This window comes from Crocuta crocuta, unplaced genomic scaffold (genome assembly GCF_008692635.1).
Source record: "Crocuta crocuta isolate KB4526 unplaced genomic scaffold, BGI_CrCroc_1.0 scaffold197, whole genome shotgun sequence".
Classification (NCBI taxonomy): domain Eukaryota; kingdom Metazoa; phylum Chordata; class Mammalia; order Carnivora; family Hyaenidae; genus Crocuta; species Crocuta crocuta.
Genome location: NW_027532002.1, coordinates 2,478,726 through 2,500,293, shown reverse-complemented (window position 1 = coordinate 2,500,293; position 21,568 = coordinate 2,478,726). Strand labels below are relative to the sequence as shown.

The window sequence follows — 21,568 nt, the reverse complement described above, 5'->3', positions numbered from 1 at the left end:
GGAATCTGTGTCTCCCTCTCTCTCTGACCCTCCCGTGTTCATGCTGTCTCTCTCTCTCTCTCTCAAAAATAAAATAAAACATTTAAAAAAAAAAGTACATGTGGACAGACTTGCACACTGTATCCACACAGTCGATTGTAGGTTTTGAATAGAAAAACAGAAAGGATGCCGAGAGCTACAGGGCATTCAAAGAGTATGAAGTATCAAGTGTTAATACTTGATTAGACCAGGGCACCTGGGTGACTCCATCAGTTAAGCATCTAATTCTTGATTTTGGCTTGGGTCGTGATCTCAAGGCTGTGAGTTCGAGCCCCATATCGGGCTCTGCATTGGGATTCTCTCTTTCCCTCTCTCTCTGCCCCTCCTCCCCTGCTTGCTCTTTCTCTCAAAAATAAATGAATAAGCTTTAAAAAAAAAATACTTCATTAGACCTTATTTCAAAGAAAAGCAACATCTCCTGTTAAATATTGCTGAAACCCAGGCTAGAAATTTTGCTGTTTTGGAAAAAAAAAATCTCTTTATGGATGTGTTAATATTAAGTAGGTACACTGTGTATTTTTTTTCTAATTTTGATAGTTAACTATCAGAAAGATGAAGAAGTAATTTGCCATAACTCAAGAGAAACAGGGAGCCTAATTTGAAGTCCTAATCAATGTACTGCTTAAAGTCGGGTAAAACAAATCTTGGCTTTAAAAAAATAAAAGCAAATTTAATTTGTAATTTTCCTATATATTATAGAGCATGGGTGTTTAATAGACATAGGCCATCACATATACTGTGTTGGGTGGCAAAAACAGAGCTCTTGCCATTCGGAGGCTATTTTAAGGCCATGAAGAAATCACATTATATTGCTCATTATTATGAATTGTAATACAATTTCTGTGAAAGAGGTGTGTGTTCAAAGTCCAATGAACCATGATGTGCTAATATTTAAGAAGTTATACTCCGTTTTCTTCTCAGTGCTATTCAGGGTTTCCAACTTTCCCTTAATGCACATAAATTACTTTCACAGGAAACATTTTAAAGTAACCAAATTTCTATCAAAAGTTCTACCAAGTTTGTGTTCAATAAAGGCACCATCACATCTGCTGTTTGAAGAAACAAATCGCACAAATGGAAGCTCAATAAACTCTACAGCCTGGCATTTTGTTTGGCTGCTAGACTGCAGTCATCAGAACAACTTGTGATGCTTGCATAAGCACCCTGCGTCCACTGAAAGAGATTCTGAGGTTTAAGAACCACTGAGGTGCTAGCACAGCCCTACCTTTTATTTTTTAACTTAAAAAAGTTAAGTGGCTTATATATTTATACACACCCCACCTTTGATAGCTTAAGTATTTTTAACATTATATTTAAAATTGAGTCCTGCTGATACCTAAGTAGATCACATTCACATCTGTACAGTATTCCATCGTATGGGAATACTTCATTATCTGGTCTACTGGTGGCCCTTTAGGTTGTTTTCAGCATTTATTCTCCTAAGGTAGCAATAATGCTTCAATAAATATTCTTGTAATTGGTTTCCCTGGCATATTTGTACACACATTTCTTTTGGGTGAAATTGTTGGCTGCAGGGACTACACGCTTTCAAGTTTGCTAGGTAATTAAAAATTATTTTCCAAGATGGCCGTATTTCCCTACTACAATTTCGTGAGCACCCATTTTGTTACTCCCTGTTTTCATTGATTATTATCAGACTTGCACATTTTGTCATGTGTTTTCTTTTTTAATGTTTATTCATTTTTGAAGGGTGGGAAGCAGAGAGAGAGAGGGAGACACAGAATCCGAAGCAGCCTCCAGGCTCTGAGTTGTCAGCAAAGAGCCTGATGCAGGGCTTGAACTCAAGAGCTGTGACATCATGACCTGAGCCGAGGTCAGATGCTTAACCGACTGAGCCACCCGGGCACCACTGTCATGTGGTTTTAATTTGCATTTCCCAATATTCTTCTAAAAGTTGTAATGTTTTGCCATTTTCATTTAAGTTCTTGACCCATATAAATTTTATTTTTATGCATGAAGTCATATACTTAGCTGTTCTTTTCAAGTTTTCCTTTTGTGTCTCATGGTTAATGATTTTCAAAAAGACTTGTCTTTATCTCTCACCCCATCTGTTTTGAGGAGACTCAATGGATTTATCAAACAATATGAATGGAGCTCCAGAGAATTTTAAAGATTAAAAGTATAGGGAGTTTTTCCTGGACATAAAACTTTACTAGTTCACATGAGGCCAAAAAAATGTTGAAAATTTACTAATACTCATTTCTGTATCCTATAAAGAGCAACTCAGTTTAGATGAATAATAATGTTTTAAGAAATTTCAGTCATAGGGAAGCCTGGGTAGCTCAGTCAGTTGAGCGTTTGACTTACCCTCAGGTTATGATCTCAGGGATCTGGAGCTTGAGCCCCTGTCAGACTCTGTGCTGACAGCTCAGAGCCTGGAGCCTGCGTTGGATTTTGTCTCTCTCTCTCTCTCTCTCTGCCCCTCTCCCACTCTCTCTCTCTCTCTCAAAAATAAAAAAAAAAATTAAAAAAATAAAAATAGTTTGACCTCCTTCCTCCTGGCTGATTTGGATGCCTTTTTGTGTGTGTGTGTTGTCTGAGTGCTGAAGTTAAGACTTCCAATACTATGTTGTATAACAGTGGTGAGAATGGACATACCTGTCTTGTTCCTGACCTTAGGGAGAAAGCTCTCAGTTTTTCCCCATTGAGGATGATATTTGCATTGGGTCTTTCATATATGGCTTCTATGATCTCAAGGTATGATCTTTCTATCCCTACTTTCTTAAGGGTTTCTATCAAGAAAAGATGCTGTATTTTGTCAAATGTTTTCTCTGCATCTATTGAGAGGATCATGTGGTTCTTGTCCTTTCTTTTATTAATGTGATGAATCACATTGATTCTTTTGTGGATATTGAACCAGCCCTGCATCCCAGGTATAAATCCCACTTGGTTGTGGTGAATAATTTTTTCAATGTATTGTTGGGTCTGGTTGGCTAATATATTGTTGAGGAGTTTTGAATCCATGTTCATCAGGGAAATTGGTCTGAAGTTCTCCTTTTTCATGGGGTCTTTGTCTGGTTTTAGAATCAAGGTAATACTGGCTTCATAGAAAGAGTTGGGAAGTTTTCCTTCCATTTCTCTTTTCTGGAACATCGTCAAGAGAATAGATGTTAATTCTTCCTTAAATGTTTGGAAGAATTCCCCTGGAAAGCCAGCTGGCCCTATACTCTTGTTTTTTTGGGAGATTTTTGATTATGAATTCGATTTCTTTACTGGTTATGGGTCTGTTCAAATTTTCTATTTATTCCTGTTTCAGTTTTGGTAGTTTATATGTTTGTAGGAATTTGTCCATTTCTTCCAGATTGACCATTTTATTGGCATATAATTGCTCATAAGATTCTTTTATTATTTTTATTTCTGCTCTGTTGGTTGTGATCTCTCCTCTTTCATTCTTGATTTTATTTGGGTTCTTTCCTTTTTCTTTTTGAATAAAGCTAGTGGCTTACCAATTTTGTTAATTTTTTTCAAAGAACCAGTTTCTGGTTTCATGGATCTGTTCTACTGTTTTGTTTGTTTGTTTTTGTTTTTGTTTTTTTTTTTTTTTGGTTTCAATAGCATAGAGTTTTGCTCTGATCACTATTATTTCCTGTCTTCTGCTGGTTTTGGATTTTATTTGCTGTTCTTTTTCCACCTTTTTGAGGTGTAAGGCTAGATTGTGTATCTGAGACCTTTATTCCTTCTTTAGGAAAGCCTGGATTGCTATATACTTCCCTCTTATGACTGGCTTTGCTGCATCCCAGAGGTTTGGGGCTGTGGTGTTATCATTTTCATTGGCATCAATGTACTTAATTTTCTTTTCAACTTCTTGGGTAGCCCATTCATTTTTTAGTAGAATGTTCTTTAGTCTCCAAGTATTTGTTATCTTTCCAAATTTTTTCTTGTGGTTGATTTTGAGTATCATAGCTTTGTGGTCTGAAAATATGTATGGTATGATCTCTTTCTGTGCTTGTTGAGGGCTGATTTGTGTCCCAGTGTGTGATCTGTTCCAGAGAATGTTTCATGTGCACTGAAGAATGTATATTCCACTGCTTTAGGAAGAAATGTTCTGAATATATCCCTTAAGTCCATCTGGTCCACTGTGTCATTCAGAGCCATGATTTCCTTGTTGATTTTCTGCTCAGATGATCTGTCCCCTGCTGTAAGGTGTTGAAGTCCCCTACTATTACAGTATTATCATCAATGAGTTTCTTTGTGACAATTTATATATTTGGGTGCTTTCACATTTGGACCATAAATGTTTACAATTGTTAGGTCTTCTTGGTAGATAGAGCCCTTAATTATAATACCCTTCTTCATCTCTTGTTACAGTCTTGATTTTAAAGTCTAGAATGTCTGATATAAGTATGGCTATTCTGGCTTTCCTTTGTTCACCATTAGCATGATAGATGGTTCTCCATCCCCTTCCTTTCAATCTGAAGGTATGTTTAGGTCTAAACTGGGTGTCTTGTAAATAGCAAATAGATGGATCTTACTTTCGTATCCATTCTGTTACCCTACGTCTTTTGATTGGAGCATATAGTACCTTGATGTTTAGAGTGAGTACTGAAAGATAAGAGTTTATTGCCANCTTTTTTGTTTTTTTTTGTTTTGTTTTTTTTTTTTTTTTTTTTTTTTTTTGTCTTTTCTCCCCTCAGCGAGTCCCCCTGAAAATTTCTTGCAGGGTTGGTTTAGTGGTCATGAACTCCTTTTTGTCTGGGAAACTTTTAACCTCTCCTTCTATTTTGAATGACAGCCTTGCTGGATAAAGAATTCTGGGCTGCATATTTTTCAGATCCAGCACATTGAATACATCCTGCCACTCCTCTCTGGCCTGTCACGTTTCTGAGGATAGGGCTTCTGCAAACCTCATCTGTCTTCCCTTGTAAGTTAAAGACTCCTTCCCTTGCTTTCATGATTCTTTCTTTGTCTGAGTATTTTGTGAATTTGACTTTGATATGCTTTGTTGATGGTTGGTTTTTGTTGAATCTACACTTTTATCTGTGTTGATTAAGTCCCTGACTCTTTTCTTTCTTTTGGGGTGAATTCCTTTGTTTCTTCGTTTTGAAGGAAGAAAAGGAATAAGGTAAAAAAAAATCTCTACACACACACACACACACACACACACAGAGTATTATATACTATTATGAAAAACAGTCTCTGTAAAATACTTCCATATGTATTGTATAAATAATAAAACATGTGTTTAAATTATGTTAAAACAAAATATGCATCCCTAATAGTAAAGTTGGAAGAAAACAATGACACGATTGTGTTTGTTGAGTATTTCCCTTCTTTCAAATTTCTTTATTCAAAATTAAAATTCTCAATTTGTATATATCAAATTAAATATAATTTTTATTATTAAAATTAACAGGAAAAGTACTCAATGCATTTTACTGCAGCATCTATTACTGGAAAAACAGTAGAAGACAGATCAGTCACTGAAGCTGTACATCAGAAGATGGATTGATAGAAGATGGAGAGGATGGTCGTAGCTTGTGTGCAACTCACTTCTAGCCATAGTTTCAAATAAATGTGCATATATATGATCACAGGAAATCAAGGGAAACACTTCATTGGATTGGGGAAAATCTACCTATGACTCAACCCACAGTGTTCATGCAGAGTCTTCACATTTCAAAAATATAAACAATAAAATATATGCGGGCAAGAGGCCAATAGCATTATTTGTACAAATGTAAGCTGTAGCCCAGTATTTCTATTTATTGACAGAAAATAAAGGTAGAACTATTTGAAATTCTGAGATGAAATAACTGACCATGTAACTTGATATTACTAAGTTGGTTATTTGGTGAATAGAAAGAATGAGCAATGGAAATAAAATTTTTGAGTGCATATCTGTAAGTGCCAAACACTTTACTACATTATCTTATATTACCTCATAATGATGCTACCAAGTAGGTAGTTTGAGTTCTGATTTACAGGTGAAGAAATTGAAGCTCACATTCATGTGACATGGCCAAGCTTAATTAGCACAGTGCCTGGCATATAGTAAGTGCTCAATAAATAACTTTTGAATGGATGGTAGGTAATACAGCCAGTAAATACAAGTGCCAGGATTTAAAATTAGACCCAACTGGTTACAAAGCCCACATTACTTCATTCACAATACACTACCTTCTGTGTGAGACTGTGCAGAATTATTTTTAAATGGCAAAGAAAGATCATTGCCAATGTAAACATGGTTAATACATTTAAGAACCTATGATTTCTACCTTCATACCAGAATTATTTCAATGTCAAAATGTATGCTTAGTAAAGGATGAGAAAGATAGAAAACACACAGAGGATCTTCAAGGGCTTTTTTAATTTTTAAACATACATAGTACATGAAAGTAACACAAATCCATATCAATACATTATATTTGTATGAAACATTTAATTAGTTAATATTGTTCTTCCCTTTTTTGGTTTAACTCTACCAACTTCTTTAAAAATATTTTTATGACAATACCATCAAAAATGTGTTACTTTAATTTTATGAATGTTAGGTGTTATGTCTCTTTTCCTTCTTTGCCGTACACAGCAAAACTATTTGAAAATTCTAAAACAGTAAAATGTGGCACACTTTCTTAGCTGCTTTGCATTTGGTGTCAAACTATTTGACAACTATACAAGTTGAAGACAATAAATCCATGTAAGAACACTTGTATAAAATATTTTATTAGGTAATACAGCTCTTCTTTTAAAGAAAATTCTACCAGCTTCTTGAAAATATTTCCTATGAAAACATCATCCAAAATGTATTTTAATTATTATGAATGTTAGGTTGTCCCATACCTAGGCCCAAATTACTTGAAAATATTGATAAAATGTGATATGCTTTCTTAGCAGTTTTGCATCCTGTATTAAGTATTTCACAATTATAAAAGTTGAAAAATAATTTTATTGGTTTTCTTGAGTATAATCTGCTACCTACCGTATATAAACTAATCTATGAAATTAAGTCATTTGTTATCTCAAATTTAGAGAGCCAAGAACATAAGGGAATTCTAAAGACTCTGAGGTGATTAATTTAAAGTAGATAGGTATGAAAATACTACAGATGTGGCATATTTACTATGTATCAAGCAAAATTGCATTTGGCAACATCTTCAAGATGACTATTTCCCACTGCCAAAGCATTATTGTTGCATAGGTTTTATACTGGAGGAGAAGATTTATAAAACATCAACTTCCTCATCCAAACCCAAAAGTAAATGAGGATGTAGAAATATGTTATTATAAAAGATGACGATCGGAAAGACGGTAATCAAAAAGAAAGACTGTCTAATAAACTACAGGGCTGTCAAGATGGAAATGCCTTTGCTTCATTCAGGATCTAGAATCTTAAAATCTCATATGATAAATTTAACTGGATTTTCTTTTCTGATTATGTGTAACCCCGAAATTTGGTCACGCACCATTGCCATTTTTCCTTTACCTGGATGTTAAAAGAAAAATCACTAGATTGTAAAAATAGATTAATAACCTGTTGAACTTAGGTTGGGAACTAATCAATAGAAAAAGTTATCTGGTTGGGTAAATAAATTTCAAGAGATTCAAAACATTACAAAATAAGTTATTTAAAAAAATATTTAAACTGAAATGATAAAAAAAATATTAAAAGCTATCAAAGATCTTTCCCGAGGGCTAGTAAAAGCAAAAACAACCTTAAGAGACACATGGTTACACACAAATTTCTTCATGGAGGTACAGAAGTTGTGATCAGTATCAAGATTTTAAGGAAGTGTCATTTCAGAAAGTGCATTAAGTCTATTTGAAGTCGTTTAAAGAGTTTGAGCTGGTACATGCTGGTACTAGGTAAAATCTGAAGCAATTCACCTCGTTGGATACAAAAGGACTTACATATACCCTTGATTTACTAACTTTCATTGTTCCTTTACATATATTTTTCTTTAAAACTTTAAAATGGACATTTGTTTCTGCAGCATGAAATGATTTCATTTAAATAACAAGCTTAATAAGGCTGACATTCAATGGAAAACAATGAAATAATTTACCTTTTAGTAATCAGAATAACTAACATATTTTTATTATCTTTTTAAGGATCCCTTATTAAAGCTTGTGATTTTCATTAATGTAAATAAGACAAAGTGATTGATTTCTACACACCTCTTTGCATCACAGTGTGATGGGCAGTCTAGCTGTCAGTTAACCTTTAATACTCTGTACATACTATTTTGAAATACTGTGGTGAAGTAGGGCCTCGGGTCCTTGAGCAAGACGCTACATAAGGGAGGATTAGGTGTATTGGAAGNCAAGGCAAAAAAAAAAAAAAAAAAAAAAAAAGGCACATATATACCTGTATTAAAAATGCATTCAGATACAAGGGAAATAGGTAAATTATAAAGTAGCTCCAAGTGTTTTAGAGGCTAATTTATTTAATAAAGATTTTAAAGCATCATTTCAAAAAAATATAAGTTCAACAATTAGAGACAGACACTAACTTATGGTCCATTTTCATGTTCCACGTACCCAGATAATCGGTATATTATTAATCCTACCAATAAAAGTCCAATATACATTCAGATATACATATTTAAATTTTTATTTTCAAAATAAAATTAAATAGATATATTTTCTAAGTGGTATCACCATCCAAACATAAAGCCCATGAGTAGTAGGAGACAAATTAAAGGAAAGCGAATCTGATTCTGGATGAATTTCATATTCTTGAGCTTAACCTAACTTAGACTAGCATGAAAACATATAGTCCAAGGCAAAGAAGGAAAGCTCTTTTATCAGATGTGTTCTCCTCAAGTCTTTCCTATTTTAGGTGGCTCTATGATTCAACTGTCTGGGATAATATTTCCCACTAGAGAATAACCCTGCATGAGAGTGAGGAAAGGGAAGAAGTCAGGCAAAACTGACTTTTATTTTTTTAATTTTTGTTAAGTTTATTTATTTATTTTGAGAGAGAGAAAAAGAGAGCACATGAGTAGGGGAGGGGCAGGGAGAAAGAGAATCCCAAGCAGGCCCTGTGCTATCAGCACAGAGCCCGACGAGGGGCTCAAACCCACGAACCGCAAGATCATGACCTGAGCTGAAGTCAAACGCTCAACAGACTGAGCCACCCAGGTGCCTCCATCTTATTAAATTTTAAATTAATGTGATGTGCATTTGCATTATGTTTCTGCTTCTTTTACAAGATGCCGTATCTTCCTAGATATGTTTATTAGATATTAAAATTAGATATAAAAATTGGCTACTAAAACTTGTAAACCTAGTTTTTCAAAAATGTTTTATAGTCGAATTCCTAATTATAGGAGAAATGAGAATTTTTAATGTGAGGCCTAATATGACTAAGATTCCTTTTAGTCAAGGAATCCAAAAAAAGGCCTCAAGATAACCTTTCAGGATTTTGTGACTTTTAGAAATTCAAAATTTAGAAATTAAAAATTGTACTTAAGAATGTTTTTTTTTTACTCTGTTCTCTTGAGTTATCTGAAACTTTTCTCACAAGTCTTATAAATTTAATGTTATCCACCTGTAGCAACAGAATGCCAATGTCTCTATTGCTGTAAATTCAAATCTGTATTTCACACATCTAATAGAAATTATCATAAAAATTTGAAACACTATGAAAGAAAGCTACATTTATGATGCTAAATTTAAATGAAAACTTCTGGAAGCTAAAATACACTATAGTTTTTTGAAATTAGATTCTACTTAAATGACATTTAGTTTCATACATTAAATGATTTTAAAATACAGTATTTTTAAAGTTTATTTATTTTAAGAGAAAGAGAGAGAGAGCAAGCAGGGGAGGAGCAGAGAGAGCAGGAAAGAGAGAATCCAAAGCAGGCTCCACACTGTCACGGGGCTTGATCTCCTGAACCAGCAGATCATGACTCGAGTAGAAATCAAGAATCAGATGCTTAACTGACTGAGTCCCCCAGGCGCCCCTACCACAATAGTATTTCAATGGAATTTATTTAGAATAAAAATTCTTAAAGAATCATAGCTACTGTAATAAAGTAAAACAGTTGTTGCTTAAAGAGACTCCATATTATAGAGCATAGGGCTCATACTCACTTAGTTCTCACAACACACCACGCCTCCTCTAAGACGTAATAATTCACATGTAACTCCAACAGTTTATCTCTTACTTCTTTTGCAGATTTTCGACTATATGCAGAATAAACAATTTTTGTCCGGGCCCTTTACATTCAAAACACAAGTTGAATTTTTTTTTTTAAATAAATTATAGTAGAATGAACTAGAGAAATTTTGCTGGCAAATTAAAATCTTAACACTGACTGTATGGAGCATTCATATATATGACCTCAAGCAGCAGGAATTGTTTTGGGGATAGCATAGATTACTTTTGGATAGCAGTTTCCACATTTCTACTTAAGTATGCATGTGCTAAACCTTACAGTGGTTTGAATTTTGTATGTACTGCTTGTTAGTGTTTACCGGAACAGACAGACATAAATTGGTTTAGAGTCTAGAGCTGGGTAACAGGATAATAGTTCAGGATATAAAATTTGCTTTGCATAATGCATAAAATAATTAATCTCCTCATGGAACGCATTCAGATAAGAGGCTGAAATGAGTGGAAACATTTCAGTAGCTAATTTCATCTGTAGAAGCTCTGAAAAGCATCTGAGTTGAAATTGAAATGCAGCAAATCGAACATTCAGATGGAGGGCATCTAGGATAACAGTCAGGTCGAGAAAATATCTTAATGGAAGCTTGAGAAACAGGATTACTCACCAAAACACGGTACAAAAGATGATTTGGCCTTAAACGGGTGTTATTATGAAATCCCGAACAATTATCATTTGCGCATTGGGCATTTCTTAAAATTTCAAGCATATGGGATGTCCAATGTCCACAACCAGACATAAAACTTTAAGTAATTTAAAACGCTACCTCTAACAATAGGCCAAAGATGCATTAACAGGAAAAGATTACCCTGACAGTGACTAAAATGATTAACATAACTTTTAAAGTCAGTTATTTAAGGAAGACATAACTTTCACACCTCAGTGAAAACCTGAGTTCTCATAACTGGCTAACACCCTAAATTTACATTAAAGCATGTAATATAGCAAATTGCATGCACTTTTTCTGTTTTTAAAAAAGGCTAGTTATAGACCGCCAGTAAGATGGAGGATGGTTTCTCCAATCAGGCAGAGGGGCTGTGGAGTCCAGAGCAAGGGCTGGCAAACCACGGCCATGGGCCAGAGCTGCCCCATCTGCTATTACTAGTACTCAGTAGTTCTACTGGAACAGATAGACACACACACAGGTTAGTCAGAAATATGTGACATTTCCACTTTGAGAATAATTAACCTGTTTTCAGTCTTTGGAGATTTATTAAGCATCTTTGAGAGCCAACAGATACCGAATTATAATTCTGGATGGTTATTATACATTTTTAATCTTCCATCATGAGTACGAAGATGAGAATATGTGCATGTGTATAACATTTTCCCTATTCCTAAGAGTCAATATAAGTTGTAAGCAGGTCTAGTTGAAACATTTTAATCAGTTGCCAACCTCAAGTCTGCATCCTCATAATGTGGGTGATTCACAATGGGGTGAAGGGTAGACAGCTTGACACTGGCCATTGTAGGCATGGCACCTGCAAAAACAGCATCTGGAAAAAAAGAACATATTCCTCAATGACATGTTTTAAAGAAAACCAAAGTGATTTTTCATCAATAATATTTGAACTCAAGAAAGACAGAATACATTGAAATAATAACCATTGGCACTATTTTTTTTCTTTGCTCAATATTGTCTATTATAATAAGAGCCAATTTTGTTATCTCTGTACTGGGAACTGTGTGAAATATTTTTACTAGGATTAAAAAATCTAATTTGCACAACTTTATAAAATGGGTTATATGTTATTCTTGTTTTGTAAATGAGGAAGCAAACAGCAGAAAGTCTTGACTTGCCCAAGACTACACACCTTGGTAGTACTGGAGCCCACCCTCTTATCCTCGTTACTACAACTTTCTGCCATGTTCAAGGTCAAGGTAAAAGATGATACTAAGGGCACCTGGGTGGCTCAGTCAGTTAAGCGGCTGACCTCGGGTCAGGTCATGATCTCCTGGTTTGTGAGTTCCAGCCCTGCATCGGGCTCCGGCCTGACAGAGCCTGGAGCCTGCTTCAGATTCTGTGTCTCCCTCCCTCTCTGTCCCTTCACTGCTGTGCTCTGTCTGTCTCTCTCAAAAATAAACATAAAAAAAAAATTTTAAAAAAAAGATGATACTAGGGGCACCTCGGTGGCTCAGTTGGTTCAGCATCCAACGTCAGCTCAGGTCATGATCTCATGGTTTGTGGGTTCAAGCCCCACGTCAGGCTCTGTGCTGAAAGCTAGCCCAGAGCCTGGAGCCTGTTTCAGATTCTGTATCTCCCTCTCTCTCTGACCCTCCCCTGCTCACGCTCTCTCTCCCTCTCTCTCTCTCTCTCTGAGAAATAAATAAAACATTAAAAAAAAGACGATACTACAAAAACACACAGGACCAGAAAGAACTGTCAAATTTTATATTTTCTTTCGATAATTTGAAATGCTAAGAACTGAGAGACTGTTACAAAGGGCAAGTCTCATGCTACATCTTTTAAAATGACTTTCAGGGGTTGTGAACTGTAGTTTCTTGGAAGACAAAAAGACCAAATGCTTACCTCCTGGCACTTTTGTATAATACATTATATAATTTTGAAGGTTATCATTTTTAATCAGCATAATAAAATCACTAATAAGAACAAGACAGGTCATTCAGATCTACTGTAAATAACTGATTATTTACTTGCAAATATAACTAAGTATTCTAAATTCTAAACTTCAAATGAAAATCTCTACATAGGAATTAAATTTACAAATATATAAGTCAACCAGTGTAGACATGTGTATTTATTATCACAAGATTCAACAATTAATGATGGAAAGCTCTCAGGCTAGAGCAGTGGTTCTCAACCAGAGGCGATATTGCTTCCGAGGGATATATGTGGTCAACTTCTGGAGGCATTTTTGGTTTGCATGCTGTGCAGGATAGAGGTGCTACTGGCAACTGGTGGGTAGGAGGAAGGGATGCTGCTAAATCCTTTGTGATGCACAGGACCACTCCCTAACGCCAAAAGTGCCAAGGCAGAGGAAACCTGGGCTAGAGGGACTCACAGCCTAGGGCCACAGTTATCAGGAGGAAATGAGGCAAGCCTCTTCAGCAAGAGCTGTAATCACTAAAGAGAACCCATCTGTGGCAGAGATCGGGGGAGAAATACCCTGTACACTCTTCTAGGTGGTGAGATAAATATGAACACGGTGGCGGAAAGAATATGGTATTTTCCTATAGGTATACTGAAGTCTCCATATACACTCGACTGACTATATTAGAAAAAAGTATCCCTTCTGACTTGACAGAGCTTCACTAATACATGATTAGACCATGGGCTGGATTTCAGTTCTTACTTGTTCTCTCAGCTGAGCACTTTTATGCAGTGCACAAACCATACAACGCTACACGGGGGACCTGAATGTAAGCACTAGTCTCACCCACGCTATAGAGTATATGCTGATTTTAATAAACATGTGGACTCAAAATACAAGGATGAAAAAGACTTGTAAGAAGATCAAAGAAGAGCAGAAACTGTGCTGGAGTTTGTGAGAGTTATCTTAGAGGAAGTTGCCAAATGTAGGCTCTCTCTGCCAGGAACCTAAGACAAACACTGGAACAAAAAAGACACACTAAAATATTTTAAAAGTAGGTACCCGGTAAAGCTTGGGAAAAATAACTAACTGCGAAGGGGTAAGGGAGAGTAAAGGGAGCACCTATACCTTGTACTTCTATAGGGAAAATTCACAAGAGGATTAATTTTAAAATTCTGACTAAATCATCTTGGCAGCTATAAAAGATCAGGTACTGTCACCTCTGAAAACCAAATATCTGAGTTGAAGCTTATAAAACTTACTTAATGATGGCTAATTAGTAAAATGGTGACTAACAAATAAACGATAAGAGGAAACTGACCCAAGGAGTCACAGGATGGATTTAAAGAAGCCATAGTGATGAACTAGTGCCATAGAAAACTACTAAATATCAAAAATAGTCTGGGACAAGATTATAGATTACTTCTAGAAAATACTGTAGAATACACTTATTCTCTGGAAAGGTTTTTAAACATGAAATACGTTATCTCTGCTTGAGGTAGTTGTGGATAAAGACAAGGGGGGAAAAGGTAAGCTAAAAATGATACTTTGGAGGATTTATACTCATCTCTTTGAAATGATTTAGTGAAGAAAAAAGGGGATATGAGATTCTAACTCTTCTGTGTGAAATGGTTTTACAGAGTTCAATCAGAGAGTCAGCACTGACTGAAGTGAAGAAGGGGTGTTGTTCACATCCCCACGGTCAGAAGTATCCTTTCCAAGTAGGAGTGAAATTTTGTTATTAAGGATTTCTTTTATTTGTCATCGTTAAGAGTTAAAATACAATAAGGATCTCAGGGTTTTAGTATGTAACTGTGAACAATCATTAGTTCCTCACGTTAATTAAAATTCTTGACAGTTATCTAGGAGGTATTTAAAGAGGGCACAACAATGTTTTTTGAAAAGGTTTGATTTGGTGGACACTGCAATTAGCGTGCTCAGAATCTGTGAGCGTATAAATGTCACTCTGTGTGTGCATTGTTAAATGTGTGTATATTACTAACTATACATATACGCAAACAGCTACATACCTGGTCTAGTATTGTATTTGATCCATTGTATCAGTTGTTCCTGAGGCAAATTGTTAAATTCTCCTATTATGCTCCATTGATTATGGAGGTTCACACAACCCTGCAGTGACATCATTGCTAGAAGGCCAAAGATAACATTCTCAAAGCGAACTCTGCAAAAAACCCAGCCAAAGAGCTGAAATGAAAGAAACCATTTATTTTTAATTCTTATATGAAGAGTGCTATAGGGCAAATAATAAACTCTCACCTTGCTACTTTAACCAGGGTGGATTACCATTTGATACTATCAATGCACTAATAATATACGGGACTACCATCACCTACTGTTTGAAAATAGTAAATATTTTGGAATTACAGGGCCAGTAAAAATGGAACTTTCTTTCCTTTCAAAAGAATTAAGGTAGAAACACACCTTATCTTTCTAGTATTGATTTATCACCAAGGATCAGCAAATCACAAAATTATGGAACATCCTAGAACTAAATCCTGTAACATCTGCCTTTTATGGCCATCTATGGAAACCCCACTAAGCAGTAACACATATATTCCTCTTGGGAAAATAAGCACTATGATATAATAAGACAAGACTCTTGTCATCAAAGCTAAGTAAGATGTTTCTAGAAGTGCATCAGTCCCCAAATTCTAGCTGCTTTGTATATAACAATAACAGAACCCCAAAACTGACAACTTTTCTTAGGGGTTCTCTGAGCCAAATAGGACAATATGAGAGCAATTAGCCTGCATCTCCTCTAGTATCAGAAGAACATCTGAGGACAGTCTTGGTGGACCAAGAAACTCTTTCACAGACCTAAACTCTAAATAACTATGTCTGCGGATAGAATACTAACAGAAAGTAAAGTGTGCCTCCTCTTTTGTCATAAAAGTATCAGTTAAAATCTAAGAATAATTTTCAGAGCTACTCAAAGTTGCTTTTGTTGTTCATAGTTAATCATGAAATAACATTTTAAATCATTTAAACCAAGTTTTCTTATGTTTTGGATTACTCGGCAAAACCATGGTTAACCACACTGCTGTTACTATAGTTGCTACAGTACAGTTACACAAGAATGAGCACCTTACCCGTCGAGAGCATATCAAGGAAGCTATAACACACATGTGAGGTGTTAGAAACAACTTCAGCCTCATAATTAAAATGGCAAGGACAGTGAAAGCTAACAGTTGCAATATGTGAAAAATCAGCTGTAAAAACAAAACAAAATGACAATTTCACTTTATATATTTTTAAATTAATATAAACTATGTTAACACTATTATCATTCACTAGGACAAGGCCCTTTTAATTGAGTTATAGCCTGTTAATATTTATTCATTCATTCATTCATTCAAATTCAACCTATTTGCCAGGTACTGTTCTGGGGGCTCTGGATACAGCAGTGAACCAAACAACAGTGAGCCATTCCTGCCCTTGGGAGGCTTACATGTTTAGAAAACTTAGCAAGGAGAAGCAAATATGGTCATAGCATGTAAATGAATCTTACAGAGTCTATCAGAAAGTGGTAAGTGCAGTGGAGAAGAGAGTGTACAGCGAAAGGAGCCTGGGAGCACAGGGTGTGGAGTGAGGCCCCAGGTGGGAGCAGTTGCGATTTCAAGTAGGATCATCAGGATGGGCCTCGAGGAAGAGGTGGTATTTGAACAGAACCCACACAAGGTAAGAGACTGAGCCACAGACATATAAACATGGAGCAGTTCACAAATTAGAGTGTCATTCAGTTGGCAACAAAACATGACTTTTAAAGCAGTGGAATGATATATATCAATATTTGTACTGATTAGTAGGACACCTCATTTTTATTGCTCAGTTCCACTGAGCAAAGGTTTTAGATGAAATTTTTCTAATAGACATATTCATAAAATATCAATCGATTCTTCACTAGAAAAATAGAGTTAATGCAACCAAAAGTTAAGTGGCAACTGAATATTAATGTTCTAACTCACTAATTTTCAAATTAAATATTAAAGATAGTCTCATCTATAAAATATTAAATCGATACTGAGTATTAGAGAAGATGCCATGAAACGCACACTGAAATAGGTAATGGGTACATTTCTGTAATTTGGCAATATTTATCAGGACGTTACTAAAGAGCCAACCCCCTCCCCATGACTTAAATTTCCATTCTAATTGAAGGGAAAATCAAGACAAAAAAATGCTTCTACAAATATTCATTGCAGTGAATTTTTAGCAGCAAAAATAGAAACAGCCTATGTGACCAATATAGAGGAATAAGTAAATCCCCACATTTCCCACATGTATATGGCCATTAAAAGATTACATGTTAGATTATACAATGGCATGGAAAGTTTTCAGTATATTATGATGTACATACAAAATATTTTGTGAAAACTATCCATGTGTATATAGACATACATGGGGGGAAAGGCTATGAAAATATATACCTAAAAAGTGAACAGAGGTTATTCCTGAATGGTGATTTTTCTGAACCTTCTAAAAATTTTAAAATGTATTATTTTTATATCTAGAAATATATAATTCATATAAAAAACAGAATGCAAAACTGTTCCCAAAGCTGGTTTTTTCCTTTTTAAGTAAAGATGTTTAAAAATGAAATGTTAATTTTTTCATAATTCTTAAACCCAAAGCTGGAATGTGGAAGACTTATTTCAAAATCAATCCTTCAGGAGTGCCTGGGTGGGTCAGGAGGTTGAGCATGGACTTTGGCTCCAGTCGTCATTTCAAGCCCCACACAGGGCTTGCTGCCATCAGCATGGAGCCTGCTTCAGATGCTCTGTCCCCTTCTCTGTCTGCCCCTCCCCTACTGCTCTCTATCAAAAATAAACATTAAAAAAATCAATCCTTCATTTTTATTTAATTATTATTTTTAAAAAATTTTAAATTTATTTTTGAGAGAGCGCGCTGGTGGGAAGGGGCAGAGAGGGAGAGAGAAAGAATCTGAAGCAGCACAGGGCTGACAGTAGAGAGTCCAGGGCAGGGCTCAAACTCACAAACCGTGAATGAGATCATAACCCAAGCCGAAGTCCGCCGCTCAACTGACTGAGCCACTTAGGCACTCCCTTCATTTTTCTCTATTCGAACTCCTTTTTTGACAAAATCGGGGCTATGATGCGGAGAGAACAGAAGACATCAATATACTTCACACCTGAATAGGTTCTTTTGTTTAGGACCATTAAATCACAGATTGGTAGATTACATGGGCCATCTTCTTTAATCATCTATCCAAGATAGAGATCTCTTCTGTAAATCTAAGAACTGGATATTATTCACTAATTCTTGAAAAGAAATATGCCAAAGAGAGTACCTGTTATAATTATAATTATGAATAGCTGAAAATATTGGAAAATCTTTGAACCAATGTCTTCCCATAATTTCCACATCTCTGCAACTAGACAAAATTAGTCTAAACCAATTCGGTACACATGACAATTTTCGATTATCCAAATACTATAATCATGACTTTGCAGTAACCCCACCTTCACCCTTAGAGAGCTTTCTATTTTTAAGCTAAATATTCAGAAACTTGGATTGTTAGTTCTGTGTTGTCACAATTCTGGTTGCCTTGCTCTGGACATGGTACAGACTACCCATGTTTTGGGTTAAAATGTGGCATCTAGAAATAGACTACCACAGGTATGGTCTAAGAAATGCAAGTACACATCTGACTTCTCCCAATATGCTTTCCTTTGGTTATTCTGAGCCACAGGATGAGACTATCATTGTCTCTCCTAAATCCCATCATTTCTACTTTATTTTTCCATCACTTCTACTTAGGACCAACTTCTCCTATGACCAAAATGAAATCCAAAGTAGTAATTTGTTTTCATATAGAAACCTGAAAGATCCCTACCATTTCCTTATCTTCCCTGCATAATGTTTTTTGTGGGTGAAAGACCGAGAATAGCCATCCCACATGGCACCACTTATGTCTGTTTTTTATTGTCATCCACATGTTCAACCACTCTTCTACTCACTGGTCACTGACTTTCTATAGAGCTCTCTTGCCATAGTTATTTGATCTCCTAAACTATCAAATAGCTTTCTTTTTAAATACCAAATGGAAGACAGAAGTCTACAGTCAAAAAGTACAGTTCAGGGGGCACCTGATGGCTCAGTTCGGTAAGCGTCTCGTCTGACTTTGGCTCAGGTTATGATCTTAGGGTTCATGGGCTTGAGCCCAGCATCAGGCTCTGTGCTGACAGCTCAGAGCCTGGAGCCTGCTTAGGATTCTGTGTGTGTCTCTCTCTCTGCCTCTCCACCATTCGTGCACTCTCTCTGTCTCAAAAAATGAATAAACATTAAAAAAAAATTTTAAAGTACAGTTCAGGCGTGCCTGGGTGGCTCAGTCAGTTAAGCATCTGACTCTTGATGTTGGCTCAGGTCATGATCTCAGTTTGTGAGTTTGAGCCCTGCATTGGGCTCTGCACTGGGGTTTGGGGCCTGCTTGGGATTCTCTTTCCCTCCCTCCCTCTGCTCCTCCCCAGTTCTTTCTCTAATAATAAATAAACTTAGAAAAAAATACAGTCCAAAAATCTTTATTGTATGTACAGTTCATTAGTACCTCTTTCGACATAAGAAGATAGGAAAATCCTCGTAACATCTTTTTAGAGGCTGGAAACAAGGAAAGAAGAGAAGCCCAGGAAACTGTTCATTACCCATCTTTGAAGGAAGTGAGCCAACTGGGTAAGGTGTAAGGTAGCAGCTACCAAGCATAAAGAAAACAACGACTAAGTACAGAAGGCCAGTCCAAATGGCAAACTGTCCCGGTCAAAACTACCTCCCACAACAGTGTAAAAACAGCTTGAGAATATGATGGAGATGTCCTTCACTGGCACAGGTAACAGAGGGCAGAGTGTTAGCTGGAGCCCCTGACATATTGGTCCAGAAGGGACACAAATTTAAAAGTGGGAATTTACACAGCACTTAACTTACACTAGGTATTATTGTAAGTGTTTTACATGGAACTCATTTAATCCCATAGCCACCATTTGAGTTAAGAACTGTTATTATTGCTGTTGCTTTGGTTGTTCCCAAAAAGATGTAAAGCAACTTGGCTAAGATCACACAGCCAGGAAGTGGAAGAACAAGGATCTGAGGCCAGCAAGCTCCTAGGTCTGTGTCTTTAACCACTATGCTTCCTTTCCAAACAATACACTATCAACCGCATGGTTCTAGTAGTCTGCGAACACAGACTTGTACAGACCCCCAACTTACATCACTCAATCCATTTTCCAAAAGAAGTAATTCTTCCCCCTAATTCTGTATTACTTCACCCTTTCAACAGAGGTATTTCAACCAATACCTCCATATTGGTTCTGATAGCTTCAGCTGTATGTCACAGAAAACCCTCTGGCTGGCTGTAGAAAAACATTACTTGTGATACAAAACACAAACTCAACTGACTTAACATATAAAGAATCAAATATAAACTAATGAAATTGGTTAGGGATTAGGAAAAGAGTGAAGGCTGATACAGGACTGACCATCATGGGCAAAAGGAAGTATGAGTGGGTCAAAAGAATATTCAGGAGTGAACACCCTCAGTGTTATCCCTTGCCTATCTTCACACTAGCTCCTCATTGATACTATAACATTCTGGCATTAAATATTGCTACTAACTCTTTCCCCTCTTTTTCCTTCCTGTGAATTACTAGGCACTCCACCAATTTCTAAGCCCATAAAATAGAAAAATTGGTTAAAAGAAATGAATTTATGAAATAAATAAAATACAGATAAATATGTTAAATTGTAAAGAAAAATCACAACAGAATCCTTTAATCTAATAAACTTTATCAATTATCATGACACTACTGAGGTAACTCAGGGGTTTATTTAGTGAGGGGAAGGTTGCGGACTGTCCCTGATTCAGAGGGTTGGCACAAAGCAAGGAATTTAGAACTTATCCCCTAATTATCCTAAGGAATCCTTACCTAATCCTGAAACAAGCTGGAATGTAGAAACTTCTGTTATCATATCACATCCAGAGTTACCCCTCCCAGGGCTTATGCCTTCCATACCTTATCATCCCTAAGGTGAAAACAGTCCTTGTCTCCTAAACCTTGTAAGGAGACAGATTTCTCAAGTGTGAGTGGGATGAGAAGCCAGCCAGACATAGGACCACATGGGCCCTGTTCAGCAATCTATCATAATTTCCTTCCAGAAAATCTACAGCTTTTAGAAATCTAATCTATGTATCAGGAGTTTAACATACTCTCTTTAGTTAAAAAAAAAAAAAAAAAAAGTCAACACATTTGCTATCACTGTCTTTTAGTCTGTTTGACTTCTGGTTGCCTTTTAAAAAACTATCCTCTCTGTTGCCAACAGGGTGAAAATATCTACAGCTCAGATCTGACTATACCATCTCTTCTTAACAATAAAGTCCAGGAGATAGTCCAGCATCTTGGCCTACAAAGCCACCATAGTCTGAATGTGTGTCATTTTCTGCTACTTCTTGTCTTTTCTATGCATCAGCAATACTGATCTGCCTGCAGCTCTGAATTTAATTTATTACTTTGTGCCTTCTTCATACATGCGCATGCTTTGGCCGTGGTAAACTCCTCCTCAAAGGTCATTAATAAAATCTTTCCCTAACTACCCCTATCTCCTCTACGCAGATTTACTCACTCCTTCTGCACTACTTTTATATCTACTTCCTCTGTCATAGCACGTATAATTATGTGTTCACATTGCCTGTTTTCCTCCACTATACATTAAATTCCAGAAAAGCATAGACCTGGTGTGTAATAAGCACATACTAAAGATTGAGCTGATTAATATACAGAACTAACAAATATTTTAAATGGGCAAAACAAGGAT

The 21,568-nt window shown here is 36.1% G+C and overlaps 1 protein-coding gene across 1 annotated transcript in view; it reads right to left on the bottom strand.

Moving 5' to 3' along the window:
- Positions 1 to 6,347: 6,347 nt before the first annotated feature.
- DPY19L2 (dpy-19 like 2) overlaps positions 6,348 to 21,568 on the bottom strand; it is an 87,086-nt gene continuing 71,865 nt past the window's right edge. Inside the window, 5 exon segments of the mRNA XM_077775332.1 lie at positions 6,348 to 8,320; positions 10,055 to 10,224; positions 11,572 to 11,671; positions 14,758 to 14,932; positions 15,838 to 15,957. Of these exon segments, the coding sequence (XP_077631458.1) occupies positions 8,211 to 8,320; positions 10,055 to 10,224; positions 11,572 to 11,671; positions 14,758 to 14,932; positions 15,838 to 15,957 (675 nt within the window). The 3' untranslated portion in view covers positions 6,348 to 8,210.